This window comes from Carassius carassius, chromosome 40, assembly GCF_963082965.1.
Source record: "Carassius carassius chromosome 40, fCarCar2.1, whole genome shotgun sequence".
Taxonomy (NCBI): domain Eukaryota; kingdom Metazoa; phylum Chordata; class Actinopteri; order Cypriniformes; family Cyprinidae; genus Carassius; species Carassius carassius.
The window spans coordinates 6,884,460-6,899,659 of record NC_081794.1 but is presented as its reverse complement, the minus strand read 5'-3'; the positions used below and the strand labels follow the sequence as shown (position 1 = coordinate 6,899,659).

At 36.8% G+C, this 15,200-nt stretch overlaps 1 protein-coding gene across 2 annotated transcripts; it reads left to right on the top strand.

Annotated features, from left to right (window-relative positions):
- Positions 1-1,163: 1,163 nt before the first annotated feature.
- Positions 1,164-14,988, top strand: LOC132122043 (ataxin-7-like protein 3). Of its 2 annotated transcripts, XM_059531902.1 has the most exons (8): positions 1,165-1,454; positions 2,115-2,235; positions 2,477-2,609; positions 6,910-7,081; positions 7,314-7,411; positions 7,548-7,570; positions 7,906-7,951; positions 14,123-14,988. In XM_059531902.1, exons 2-8 carry the CDS (start codon positions 2,185-2,187, stop codon positions 14,200-14,202), a joined length of 603 nt encoding a protein of 200 aa, XP_059387885.1. In that variant the 5' UTR covers positions 1,165-1,454; positions 2,115-2,184; the 3' UTR covers positions 14,203-14,988. The 2 variants fall into 2 exon arrangements, with proteins under 2 accessions (XP_059387883.1, XP_059387885.1); XM_059531900.1 differs by lacking the exon at positions 14,123-14,988 and having other exon boundaries at positions 1,164-1,454; positions 7,548-7,606; positions 7,906-8,014.
- The last annotated feature ends 212 nt before the right edge of the window (positions 14,989-15,200 follow it).

Here is a 15,200-nt window from a genome sequence, read left to right as displayed (position 1 = left end):
CCAATATTCTTATATGCAGAATTATAAGCATTAATGATAAACTAATTCATGTAAAAATCAGTTGCATATTATACACAGTTATATACTATCCCAAGCTTTGCCAGGCCTTTACTTAAGCTGACTTCAGTAGTTGTTTGTTTGTGGGTCAAGTGCAAGTGAAATGAAATGCATTCTCAATCGGGTTGAGATCAGGAGATCATTATATATCTGTAACTTGAATATGTTTTGGGCAGCAGCTGTAATAATTAAAATTGTGCCTGAGTCCAAATATATATGGACCCTTACTGATATTCTCCATAGGTTGCCAATACAATAAATAAATAAATAACCAGATAAAATAAATTAGCATAATGCAAATCAACTTTTAAAGGAAAAATCAAATACATATCACTGAAAAATGAAAAGATTTATACATAAGTGAATAAATAAAATTAAACAAACAAATAAATAAGCAAACAAACAAAAAGTAACACAAAGGCACTTTCAAATGACAAAAACAATCTCCTAATGTAAGTATTTTCAATTAACTTAATTTTAATGGAAATTAGATTTAAGTCAGCATGTTTGATATGTTGTTAGTATATTTGATGTGCTCTATGTTTGCGTGTTGTTCAAAATGTAGCTATATCTAATTAGAAGGCTAAGTTAAATCTGTTCATTATAGGCGATTGTGTCCGTGAGACATTAACTGATCGATTCGTAGGCCTTTTATGTCTTTATAATATTTGTGTAATGGTCTTTCAATAGAGTGACAGAAGTCTCTTTTAGGGTTCATTTAAAATATTTCACTTGTGTTTTTCGAAGATGAATGAAACTCTTATTATGTGGGTGGTTTGGAAAGACATGAGGATGAGTCTTTGAAGAGAGGTTTTTTGCTCTCTTATATTTTCATAGTTCCTTCGCTTATTTACTACAAAACCTAAATACACCATGTTTCGAATATAGTTTTATTTGCACATACAACTGGTACAAATATACATAGAATTCGATATTATTATGTGTATTATTATATAACAGCGAACAAAATAGCTAATTTTGTGCAAATTCCGAATTAAACCTGACTAAATTACGAATACACGTCAAACTTTTATCAGTTTGTTTCAATTTTCCTTCTATCAGACCTGGCTAGGAGATTCATCATCGGTGAGGCGTTCGGAATAAGTTTAGCGGGGATCGATTGGTCAGGTCTGGGTAAAGGGAAATGGAAGTCCGCAGACGGGGATAAGAGATTGAAATCCGAATGTGGAACTTTTTTGTTTTTGTCTGTGAGGAAATACTTTTAGGGAAATGTCTCTTCGGACGTTTTGTGTGTGATACCTTTCATGTGCAGACCATTAATTGGACAAAGAACTAGTAGATTCCTATCAGATTTGTTTATTGATTTGATCAGATGAGCAGCCTCAGTAAGTGCAGTGAACAGACCGACAACAGAAACAGCCTCCATTCCAGAGCTGGTGAGTGACAGTAGTGAACATATAATATAGATTTAAAAAAAAGATCACGTCAAAGCATGTGTTGGGATTTTCGCAGTCGTTTTTCTTAAGTAGAAATTCGTACGACTTGATTTCAAGTCCGTTAAATCCACTAACGTTAGACGCAAACCTTACCTTGTGAACTTCCTCATAATTACAGTTTTTGCATCAATCATGTTTAATGATCTTATCTTGTTTTTTATTATCTTATGCCCTTTACGAGTTTTAGTTTGTGTTAAAGCTACTGAACGGAACCTGATATTTCAGTCTGTACTTTAGGCGAGAGACGGGGTGTAATCTTACATGTTATTGTGATCTGTTTGATTTATGATATGATGTTTCTTGAAGCTATTACTATGAAACAGAATTTATCATTGCGATAGTCGTGTGTTTGCAGTGTAAACGTCTGTTATTCAAGGCAATGCAATGATGTATCATTGGTTCCTCTAGCTGCAGTTGTTGGTTTATACAGTAGCGTGTATCGTTGATATATTCGGTTATTCATAACATCACAAGCAAATGCAGAACTACATGGTCTGGACTTTCGTTTTGTATGACTTTTTAAAGCCAGACGGAATCATACATTGCTGTCTCATGCCCTGCCTACGTCTTCCTTTGTTTGGGTTGTTGTTGTTGTTTCAGCCTCTCCTCAGCCCAAGACTGCTGCACTACAGCATGTAGACTGCAGTGCTTTCTCCTGAAGCTTTTGCAAATGAAAATGGAGGACGTGTCTCTGTCCAGTATGGACAACAGTAAGATGGAGGTGAGTGGGTACGCCTTTGTTTTCCATATGTTATGTTCTGTATAATTAGATCTGTGTTGAATAAACAAACACATGTGGGTGTATCACCTCTGCATCATGAAGCCCTGTGTCCCGTGGTATACATTTTACACACATGTCATTGGTGTCCCCAGCTGAAGTGTCTTGTGAGTGCATTGTGAATGTGATGTTTATCCTTCTGAAGGTTACAGTGTGTTTCAGTGTGTTGTGGCTTCTTCCACAGGGCGTTGCTCAGGAGATCTTGTCTGACCTGGTGGAGGATGCCTGTTTGGGGCTCTGTTTTGAAGTTCACAGGGCTGTCAAACAGGGATACTTTTTTCTGGATGATACAGACCAGGAGAGTATGAAAGACTTTGGTGAGAATCTCACATGTTTCTTAAATATGACATTGAATTTGCATTCAGGGTTAGTTCACCCAAAAATGAAAATTAGCCCATAAATTACTCAGCCTCAAGTTATCCCAGGTCACCTAGGATAGGTGTATATAGCCCCTTTCACAGTGTGATTCTGGAAAATGGCACGAGTAATGTGTCCTGGCAATTGTTCCTGGGTCGCTAGATTTTGCCCCTTTCACACTGACAGTGATTACCCGGAATATGTGCGTGCGTTCACACACAAACCGTAAAGATCCCGTAAAGACACGTGACATCAGGATGTTACGTGTACAGGGCTTAAAGTTCTCTGGTACCGTGCCACATCTCCGGTGTGCAGCGTTTGTCTCTTAGACTGTATAAAAACATGGACGTAGTGTCCGTGACGTCACCCGTAGACTCCTGAAGTGTGTTTTTGAAGACTAAAGTGTGTAGAGCGGGCCGTCGCCATCTTGGCAGCGCGTCACCGCGCGACTCTCCTGGACAATCAAAAATGGGCAAAAAGGCGGGAGCTAGTTGCTGTAGCCACACCCACCTAGCACGACGGCAGTGTCAGCAGCGGCAATCCACCTGTCACTCAAGTGGCTACGCCCTTAATTATGCAGAACTTTAAGTCTTAATATAATTTAAACTGATGAGTTATAAAAAAATTCACCCCCCTCACAGTTGTCATGAAGGGCAAAATTAGCTATTTAGACCAAAATCATTTTTTGAACCAGGCTGTAAACATTTTTTTTCCTGCTGTTAAGTTGGGCATTTTAACATGGGGAGTCTATGGGACTGACTCCCTTTTGCAGCCAGCCTCAAGCGACCAGTCGATGAATTGCAGTTTTAGTCACTTCCTTATCGGCCTCACGAGAGAGAGCGGGAGGTTGGCGCTCGGTTTGTCTGTGGAAAAAAATAATGCTACGTTTAAAAAAACAACAACTTTTGAGTCCATGAGTTCGCCTACCAATGGTACGAGAGAAGCAGGTTTCACTCTCAACCAAACTAACATTACTGGCCAATCAGAATGTTTTGCTTTTATAAACACGAGACGTGCATAATGGTATCCAACTGCACAGTCGCAACCCTGATGAATGAAGAAGCACGACAAAAAGCTGCGAGGCGCAATCATCAAAGATGTCCATCTAGTGCATATTTATATAGAATAACTAATTAAAAAGCAGCAGAGCTTGTAAGCTGCTCAGAATAATCATGTCATCTCCATAAAAACAATATGATTGTCAGAACATATTTATCGGGATTTTTTAAATGGTCCTGTTCACAAAAGATCTATTAATAATAATTTACCATAGACTGTATAAAAACATGTCACCGCGCGACTCTCCAGCACAATCGAAAATGGACAAAAAGGCGGGAGCTGGTTGCTGAAGCCACACCCACTCTGTCACTCAAGTGACCACGCCCTTAATTATGCAGAACTTTAAGGCTTAATATAATTTAAACGGATGAGTTATAAAAAAAATTCACCCTCCTCACAGTTGTCATGGAAACATGTTTTTGTCTGCTGTAAAGTTGGCCATTTTAACATGGGGGTATAGGATTGACTCCCTTTTGCAGCCAGCCTCAAGTGGCCAGTCGATGAATTACAGTTTTAGTCACTTTCTTGTTGGCTTCATGAGAGAGAGCAGGAGGTTGCCGCTTGTAATTTACCATTAATTTACCCTTTGGCGCCCTCTGCAGGTATTTGTTTTAATACATAATGTACTTAAGTTGGTTACGTTCATATTATGTATAGGCATATTACATTATGTATTTTAACAGTGTTGTTCAATACAATCATGTAATTTTTTGTTTTTATATTCTAAGCCAATTATTATCGCCTCATCGTTAGTTTATATATAAATAGTCATACTAAAGCCTGGTTTTCATGCAGGTCTGTTTGTTACTAAAAATATCCGATTACTCAGTTGTCAAAATAATCAGTACATTACTTGATTACCAAAATAATAACTAGTTACAGCCCTAGATTAGTTAAAAAAATATATTTTCAAATACAACTGCATTGTTTTAATTTTTGCAATTAAAAGACAAATATTTTGTCACTGAAAATTTCTTTAAATATTGTCTTGTTCTAGTGAACCAAGTATCTGTATTTTGTATCATCTTGTGAGCTAAGTGTATTGTCACATTTCTAGTGTTGATAAGCGGTGATTTAGCTCATAATTTTCCAAATGTATGATACAGTTTTCATTCTTCAGGTCTACCATATATTCATGAAAAAGAAAATCAGTTTGAATAAAGAAAGCAATAACTTTGCCGTAGTATCCTTTCAAATGTTAAAGTTGCCACAGTCATTGCATGTATTGCATATGCTGCTCCACCCAGTCCTGCACCCTCAGGATTTTTTTTTTGCTTTAACCCCTGCTTGTAATTAATGTGTCGAAAACGCTAGGCACGTTAATTTTCACATAAGCTGGCGAACGATCTCAGCGTCAGCGCGGAAAGTGAGGAACTAACTGATCTCTGTTTCATTCTAAGTTTGCACATATTTTTTTTCGTTGCGAACGTTGCTCTGGTTTCAAAACACCTGGTAAAAGAGTCGTGTGATAGCGCGCGTCATCACTACGACACACCCTTTACGGCTTTAGTTCTGGCTTTTGTTCACACAGCTCATTCCGGGACTGAACCCAGCAATGTTAATTAGGTCCCTGACCCGGGACTGATCCCGGAATCAATCCTGGGATGTGTTTGAGTTTAAACAGAAGGCGACCCAGCAATTTTTCGGGTCCAGTGTGCAGTGGGAAAGGGGCTTATGACTTTCTTCTTTCAGATGAATCCAGTCAGAGTTACATAAAAAATTGTCTTTGATCTTTCAAGCTGTTAAATGCCACTCAGTGGGTGTTGCATGTATCTGTCCAAAAAACATTAAATAAAAAGCGCCCATCCATAAAAAGGGTCTCGCACAGCTCCAGGGGGTGAACAAAGGTCTCCTGTAGCAAATCAATGCGTTTTTGTGAGAAAAATATCCATATTCAAAATGTAATAATCACTTCTATGAACTAAATAAACTTTGCTTCCTTTGCTCATGTTAATAAACATTGGTTTTCATGAGACTCATCAGCACATGTGCAACGCTGACCTCAATACGTCATTCCCCCTGAGCTGCTTCCATGTACAGCTGTTAATGCTAGATTAAAGTGCTTATTATGATTTGAATACGGGTATTTTTATTACAAAAATGAACCGTTTTGCTACTGAAGACCTTTGCTCACCCCCGGAGCTGTGTGAGACACATTTTATTTTTTTATGGATTGGTGCTTTTTATTTAACTACTTTCGGGCTGATGTATGCAAAAACTGGCACTAAACAGCTTGAAAAATCAAAGACAATTTTTTAAATAACTCCGACTGGATTCTCTGAAAGTAGAAAGTCATATACACCTAGGATGACTTGAGGGTGAGTATTTTATGGGCTGATTTTCATTTTTGAATGAACTAACCCTTTAAGGTCCGTTCACACAAAGAATGCTAACTAAAACAATAGCTTTTAATGTTAACACAAAGACACAATAATATCCCATCTATTATAAGCAATTTGCTTGAGCTCTTTAAAGCAGGACGGATTCTGTCAAATTCAGTGATATCAAGTTTAGTTATAACTTTAAGGTGTGATCACAGCTAAATTTTGCATTTAAAAATGTCCATTGTCTAGTGTCATTATTATTCTGGTGTGGGGATGTATAAATCACAGCTCACACAGAAGTCACTTTCAAATTAGTCTTGCGTAGCCAGACCATTAGACTGGCAGCTTTCATTGGCCAAGTCCCACCCATGAGGCTGTTTGACCGACATGTCAAATAACCAGTCACAGATAGTTTCATTCAGCTGAGACTATTTTCAAACTAAGCAGCTTTCAGTTGGTCAAAAAAGAAAATGTATCATTTTATTTTGAGCCTATTACTACTATTATTCTGTGAACCACAAAAACGTTGTTTTGAAGAATGTTCACGCTGCTCTTTTCCATCAAAAGAGTTGTGCATTCGGGTTGCTTTGGATGAAGTGAATACTTCCGTTTTTCAAACTCTGATGCACACTTGTAAACTCAAAAAACTGTTTGCCAAACTCACATTTATGGCATATTGACATTAACAACCCCATAAACATTATCATCAGATTGTGTTTAAAGGCATATATTTCAGATATTAGTTTAGCCAATGTATATGTGCAGGACCAAGGGCAAGTACTTTCTCCTGTTCATTGGAATATGAGAGAGCCATCTTGGTATATGCAGCTTTTTGGAAGAAGCCACCTTTAATCTTGTTTCCCACTATTATTTGTAGAAATCGTGGACCAGCCTGGAGTAGACATTTTTGGGCAAGTGTACAACCAATGGAAAAACAAAGAGTGTGTGTGTCCCAACTGCAGCCGGAGCATCGCTGCCTCACGATTTGCTCCTCACCTGGAGAAATGCCTCGGCATGGGCCGCAACAGCAGTCGTATTGCCAGCCGCAGGTATTATGACTGAACATTGCCATAAGAAAAATTTAATGTAGATGTCACGTGAAATGTTCATGGTTGGTGCTTGCCTGAATGTCTGGGATCCGTTTTTGATAATGCTGGTCATGTGACTGCTATTTTGGAACATGTGATGGTAATGTGTGTGTGTGTGTGTGTGTGTGTGTGTGTGTGTGTGTGTGTGTGTGTGTGTGTGTGTGTGTGTGTGTGTGTGTAAATGTATATTTAGAATTGCGAGTGGCAACAACACGAACAAATCAGAGAGCGATCAAGAAGACAACGATGATGTCAATGACAATGACTGGTCTTATGGGGCAGAAAAGAAAGGTGAGTCTGTTATATATCACCTTTCTATGCAATTTTTTTGATATGATCAGTAAACCACTCAAGTGATTTCACTGCATAACTATTTATGAATGTATGCATGTTGTATTATTTTAACATTTAATATTTTGCTTTCTAGCCAAGAAGAGAAAGTCAGATAAGGTATTTTTACATTGTTTGAAACAACCTGTACACTTGGTAAGTTTGTTTTAATGTTACAGATGTTCTGTTAGCTTAGATGGCCGCTCAGCATTTGTAGCCACAAGATCTGGTGCAAGTTAGATGTAGAATTAGTTTATTAAAGGACGTAGAGTTCTTACCCACAATTCCTGTCAACAAGAATGCTTTAGCTACTAGCTGTTCATAGATTTGCTTTCTAAAAAGTGTTGGACTGTAGCATATTGTACCTGCCTTTTCCCATTACTTTGTCCTTTTAATTGGTTTCATTTGCATATCCTGGCTGCAGGCTAATGTTTGATTGTTATTTTTCTGCTCAGAATCCAAATTCACCAAGAAGATCCAAATCCATGAAACATAAAAATGGTAGGTATCTGTTTTTCTTTCTTGTGTGAAATTGGTAATTTTATATTCAAGTTTAAGGGCCCGATATACAGGTCCTTCTCAAAAAATTAGCATATTGTGATAAAGTTCATTATTTTCCATAATGTAATGATAAAAATTAAACTTTCATATATTTTAGATTCATTGCACACCAACTGAAATATTTCAGGTCTTTTATTGTTTTAATACTGATGATTTTGGCATACAGCTCATGAAAACCCAAAATGTCTGTCTCAAAAAATTAGCATATTTCATCCGACCAATAAAAGAAAAGTGTTTTTAATACAAAGAAAGTCAACCTTCAAATAATTATGTTCAGTTATGCACTTGGTCGGGAATCCTTTTTCAGAAATGACTGCTTCAATGCGGCGTGGCATGGAGGCAATCAGCCTGTGGCACTGCTGAGGTGTTATGGAGGCCCAGGATGCTTCGATAGCGGCCTTAAGCTCATCCAGAGTGTTGGGTCTTGCGTCTTTCTCTTTCTCTTCACAATATCCCACAGATTCTCTATGGGGTCAGGAGAGTTGGCAGGCCAATTGTGCACAGTAATACCATGGTCAGTAAACCATTTACCAGTGGTTTTGGCACTGTGAGCAGGTGCCAGGTCGTGCTGAAAAACGAAATCTTCATCTCCATTAAGCTTTTAAGCAGATGGAAGCATGAAGTGCTCCAAAATCTCCTGATAACTAGCTGCATTGACCCTGCCCTTGATAAAACACAGTGGACCAACACCATTAGCTGACATGGCACCCCAGACCATCACTGACTGTGGGTACTTGACACTGGACTTCAGGCATTTTGGCATTTCCTTCTCCCCAGTCTTCCTCCAGACTCTGGCACCTTGATTTCCGAATGACATGCAAAATTTGCTTTCATCCGAAAAAAGTACTTTGGACCACTGAGCAACAGTCCAGTGCTGCTTCTCTGTAGCCCATTTCCTGCACACGCCTGTGCATGGTGGCTCTGGATGTTTCTACTCCAGACTCAGTCCACTGCTTCCGCAGGTCCCCCAAGGTCTGGAATCGGTCCTTCTCCACAATCTTCCTCAGGGTCCGGTCACCTCTTCTCGTTGTGCAGCGTTTTTTGCCACACTTTTTCCTTCCCACAGACTTCCCACTGAGGTGCCTTGATACAGCACTCTGGGAACAGCCTATTCGTTCAGAAATTTCTTTCTGTGTCTTACTCTCTCGCTTGAGGGTGTCAATGATGGCCTTCTGGACAGCAGTCAGGTCAGCAGTCTTACCCATGATTGCGGTTTTGAGTAATGAACCAGGCTGGGAGTTTTTAAAAGCCTCAGGAATCTTTTGCAGGTGTTTAGAGTTAATTAGTTGATTCAGATGATTAGGTTAATAGCTCGTTTAGAGAACCTTTTCATGATATGCTAATTTTTTGAGATAGGAATTTTGGGTTTTCATGAGCTGTATGCCAAAATCATCAGTATTAAAACAATAAAAGACTTGAAATATTTCAGTTGGTGTGCAATGAATCTAAAATATATGAAAGTTTAATTTTTATCATTACATTATGGAAAATAATGAACTTTATCACAATATGCTAATTTTTTTAGAAGGACCTGTACTCACGGCAAAGTTTTTTTTTATTCTTTGCTTAGAGGTTAAAACAAGTTTGAAAAACTTGAGCAGCACTGGTAAAATTATGAAACATGCCAATGCTGCCCATGCTGCTGCTGATAGTGGCATTTAGATCAATATGTAAATATGAACTGCATGCTTTTCTCTCAAATTAAAAAATAAACACAACAAAAATAACAGCAATGCGGGGAAGAAAGCAGTGATTGAGCATCTGATCATATTGACGTGAATGTCAAAAGTCAAGTAAAATTCATTAAAATGCATTTTATACAACAGATAAAGGAATAAGGAACAAGGAATAATGTATCAACCCTCAGGCCATTATATAGATGAGTTTGTCAGGAAGACATTTGGAGAGATTTAGCATTACATCAATTGGTCCCCTGCAGTGAATGGGTGCCATCAAAATGTGAGTCCAAACAACTGATTAACAACTGACACAACACATAACAAAAAGTGAACTAGTGAAGTGAAAAGCTAAGTGTTTGTAAGAAACAAATTCGTCATTAAGACATTTTTAACATCAAACTTTTGCTTCTGGCTAAAATATGAGTCCTTTATCTATAATATTGCTTTCTCTAGTGAAAATATTGTCTTTTGTGAATCAAAAGAGAAATATTCACTAGGGATGCACGATATTCGATTTTGACGATATCTGGTATACCGATATTTTTCAACTAATTTTGACGATATCGATATATTTCCTTTAATTTAGAATTAACACCTAGTCCCTACTTTGCAGAAATCAAAAGCAAAATATTTTTTTTTAATTTTGGTTAGTTTTTTAACAAGAACTTATTTCTTATAATTAAATAAACAGTAGCTATGTTTCCATTCACCTATTTCTATGCGTATTTTGGATTATTGCATAAAATAACGCTAGATGGAAATGCCAAGATGTGCATAAATTCTAAAAATGTGCATAAAAAACATGTGCACAACTGAGTAGGATCATATTTTTAATCCGATAAGAAAAAATGTGCATAAACTACAATGGAAACACATATACCGATTTACACATTTTGCGCATTGAAAAAGTCATGTGACTTTGCGCTATGAGACGGGATAAACTGACTAACCAGCAGACCAATCTTGTTTACAGCATCTATATTTTGTTTTGGACGTTCTAAAATGCCTGAGGAAAGTCTGTCAAAGTATTTCTGTATACTGTCTTACATGACTGTGTTCCCAAACAGCAGGCATCCACCTCTAAAAGCAATGACCACATTTATTGATACATCTGTTCTCTCTGAAGCGCAAGTAATCTATTACATATAAAAATATTATATTCAGTGGCTTCTCCTAGTTTTAGTAGAGATATTTAGTGCCAGTTTATCAGGAAGTGATGTTTTTGTTCTCTTTAGCTCGTTGGATGGAAATTGTGCTTTATTCACAAAAATTCAAGTTTTGCGCATAAGTTAAATTTGCATTTTTGGATGGAAAAATAGCTAATAATGAAGTTTTTTTTTTTTTTTTGGACAGTACATTGAACCTTTGAAAATAATCAAAAATAAACTATATTTCAATCGCTGCCTTTTTTCCCCCAGAAAGATGCAGTGTTAACCCTAACATTTTATTTTGATTTAACATTTGTAGATGGTCTAACGTAAAAGAGTTGTTAAAATTTGGAAGTTCTTTTAGAGTTTATGATTTGTTTAAAAAATAAAACATATTACACGTTAATGAATAAATCAGTATATATAAAATTATTTAATTTACAATTGTCCAGAGGTGGAAAGAGTACAAAAATATTCTACTCAAGTAAAAGTACCATTACATTAATGAAATTTTACTTAAGTACAAGTAAAAGTACCAGTCTAAAAATCTACTCAAGTAAAAGTAAAAAGGTAGCTCATTTAAACTTAACTCAGAGTAAAACTAACTTAGTTACATTTTAACAGTGGGAGGGAGTCAAAATGGGACAGGCCAAGAGTGTCAAACTCAGTTCCTGGAGGGCCACAGTCCTGCACAGTTTAGATATAACCCTAATTAAACACACCTGATCCAGCTAATCTAATCATTTAGGTTTATTTGAAAACTACATGATATGTGTGCTGAAGCAGGGTTAGAACTAAACTCTGCAGGGCTACGGCCCTCCAGGAACTGAGTTTGACACCCCTGGGATAGGTCTATTAATCTCAAACTAGTTGTTTTTAATTAAAGGAATTAGTTATTTAGAATAATATAACATTTGGGCTGTTACCAGGCAAATCAGTATCAACAAACTCATCTTTTAATGCAGAGGAAATGCAGAAAATTCATTGGAAGTGGCATTTAGATGTATTACACTGTTTAGTGCAGGACAAGAATGCATTTAACCTGCATTTACAAATGCATGAATAATGTTTTGATATACAAGACATAAAATGTTGTCAGCAAGTCACTGTTAATAAGTGAGTCATTGCGATTGAACCGAATCATTTAAACGGTTGATTCATTCAGGAACGAAACACTGTCACGTTGCTCAGAGACGCAAAACTGTGCTTTGGTGGCTGTGTTTGGAATTATTTTCTGTTGTAGAAATAGAGCTAAAAAGGCAATATGGTGTCTAAAACGCAAGTCTCTTAATTAACTTGTTTACTGAACTGTTATATATATGTATGTATATATTCATGATGATTTTTGGAGGAAACGATGGCATTCTTTGTGTGATTTTGATTTAATATATGAAATTATATAAATATGTGAATTTTCTGCCCCTATATCTTCAATTTTGTGATCATTCTAAATGCATTTTAGGAGACTGAATCACACAGTGAAAGAACGCACTATAAATGCGCGCACACATCATTTAAACAAAAATAGCACACTCCTCACCACGGTCTTTTTAGATAATTTGTGCAAAACCTCTTGCTAAAATGTCAAAGCTTAATTTTAACCACCAATGCAACGATGCAATTATTTAGCTTACCTCTACATTCTTGCGAAGGGTTGATGTCTTGTCGAGATTTTATAAGCTGCTAGTTTGGTCTTCCTAGGCAAGTACAGCTTACACTGCATAATAGAGCATACATATGGCCAGGGGTTCACTTCATTTCCTTCGAGTTCAACATCAGAATATGACGGGGTTTCGTTTTCAGCGGTGTCTGCACCACGAACGCCTGTTTTGACCGTCTGCATCTTTCTTGTGATTTTAGCGCCAGTTTGCCCTCCTGCCCATTATGCCGTAGTTTCCAGGGAGCGATTTATTTATTTATTATTTTTTTTTTTTACTCCGTAATTAATGTGTTTTAAAATGTAGCGAAGTACAATACTTCAAACAAAATATACTTAAGTAAAAGTAAAATTACAGATTTAAAAAATTATTAAAAGATTTATTATATTAAAAGTATTAGTACACAAAAAAGCTACTCAATTACAGTAACGCGAGTAAATGTAATTCGTTACTTTCCACCTCTGCAATTGTCATGTTTTTTTTCATGAAATATATAGCTTTTGACCTTTTAAATCAAAACATACTCATTATTATATGACGTCAATTACCGATTGAAATAATCATAAACAGTCTAAATGTTATTTGTGTAGGCTATTTTAAGTTTCATTTAATTAGAAGTTGGCCAGCAGCGCAACCTTCAGATTAAAGCTTCAAGAATGAGTCACACTGCTGAAGTGATCTAATCATCAGCACACCCTGAGCACATATGAGTTAATATATTGCTCTTATCAGCAAGACATATCGACACAATTTTAAATATCTGGCCGATGCCAATATTTATATTTAAAGCCATTATCGATAATGCTTATATCTGCTGATTCCGATATCACACAGATCAAGTACCATTTGCAACTGAAAACAGTTGAAAGCATCAAAAATATCAGTGGGTTTTGATTTGAGAGGACAACTGAAAATGGACTTTTTCACTGGAAGAAGAGTTATGAACTCCTAAATTATGAATATTCTTTGGTGAACTATTCCTAAAATGTCCACTGTGTCAGTGTTGTTTACAATTTCTGCTATAAAGCAGCTCTCCAGTGTGATCATGTATTTACTCAATTTCTAACCTCAACAGACTGAACATTTTCATAATCATCAAAGATGGCGGAGCAGCAGAGTGCACCTACTCATTATGTAATCTTCACGGACCATTGGTAGTTCGAAGGGGTTTACCAGCCAGAGCAAACTTTTCCAGAAAGTTGACTTTGGATTTTGTTCGAAATGACATCACAGCAGCTCGATCTTCAATTTTGCTTGACGTATACGGGGCCTTCAGGGGCCATTCACACAGCGTGTGTTTTTGCATTGAAAAACATGAAGTGGGGAATGGGGAAAACGCAAAGAAGTTTTTCTTTAGCTCAATTATCAAATATCCATCTAGTGCATGTTTACAAAGGAAAACAGTGGAATGCAAAAACACAGTCCGTGTGAACGGCCCCTTAAGTTGCATTCAGCAAGTTCGAGGTCCATTTTAAATGATATACATGCCAGTTAAAAATATTATAAGCGATAATGAATGCTATAATTATATAAGCGATAATGACAGTCAACAGTCTTTGAGACTTTTAAAGTTGACAATAATTTAAGACATTTTAATTAACTGTCTGGTGAATGGATTTCTTGAAGCTTTGCTGGGTCCTAAGAGATGTGTGGAGAACCAGGACAGTTTGTGCTTGTTGCTAAGAGAGGAGACATTCTCTCAGTAACACTGTGGGTATCAGGAGTCACTCACTACCCACAGTGCCACACTGTTCACCTTATCACGGGATTGTATGATCTAAATTATGCTGATCAGTGGAGGAGATGTGGACTAATTCTTCTGTCATTCAGTTTACATAAATTTTTTTTTACATTTTCAACTTCAGAATTTGTGTGCACAATCTCTCATATCCTGCTCGTGCATCTTTGATGGCTGGTTTAAAAAACGACACATCTAGAAAAGAGGAACTTGCACGATTCTCTCAGGGAGGAAGTTAGAACTCATCATATCGGCAGACAGACGCTGGGCCAGTTGAGCTCTCCCATCACTAAGGTGTAGGATTCTTTCTAAATGAAATTGAAATGAAAAATCCTCATTCTGGGAGGATTTTACAGCAGTTAATAATGAAATCGTTAAAGATTTAATAGCAAAAAAATTAAGATCATAAATCAGTGTGAACAGTTTTCCGTCGGGTAATTACTACACAGTTTCTTATTACATTTTTTTGGAGAATCATGATCCATTGAGTATTTTCTTTTCTCCATAGTTTAATAGCCAAAGCGTGATACAGTTGTACTGTATTATGTCACTAGTTCTATAGCACATTATCATACATCATTGTATTTTTTTTTCTCAATTTTTCTATGTATTAGATGTTTACAGTGTAAGGTGTCCTGTGCGGTCTCACTTTGTGACTGTGTTTATTTGACTAGGTGAAAGATGCTGCTATCCTGACCATAAGCCATACGCTTATGGGCATGTCATCAATGTAATAAAATATCAGAACTCTGAACATGCCTCATGTGTGTGCTGCAAATATTTTTATTTCTGAAATATGGGTGTTGTAAAGGCAAAAAAAAAAGTTCCATCCAGTCACTTCATTTGGTAAAATGCTATGCTTGAGGCTTTGGCTTCTTTTGGAACCTTCATTTGTTGGCCGATAAGGAATATATAATTAACTGTACACTTTTTGTGAGTTACTTCTTATTCACTAAACTGATTGTA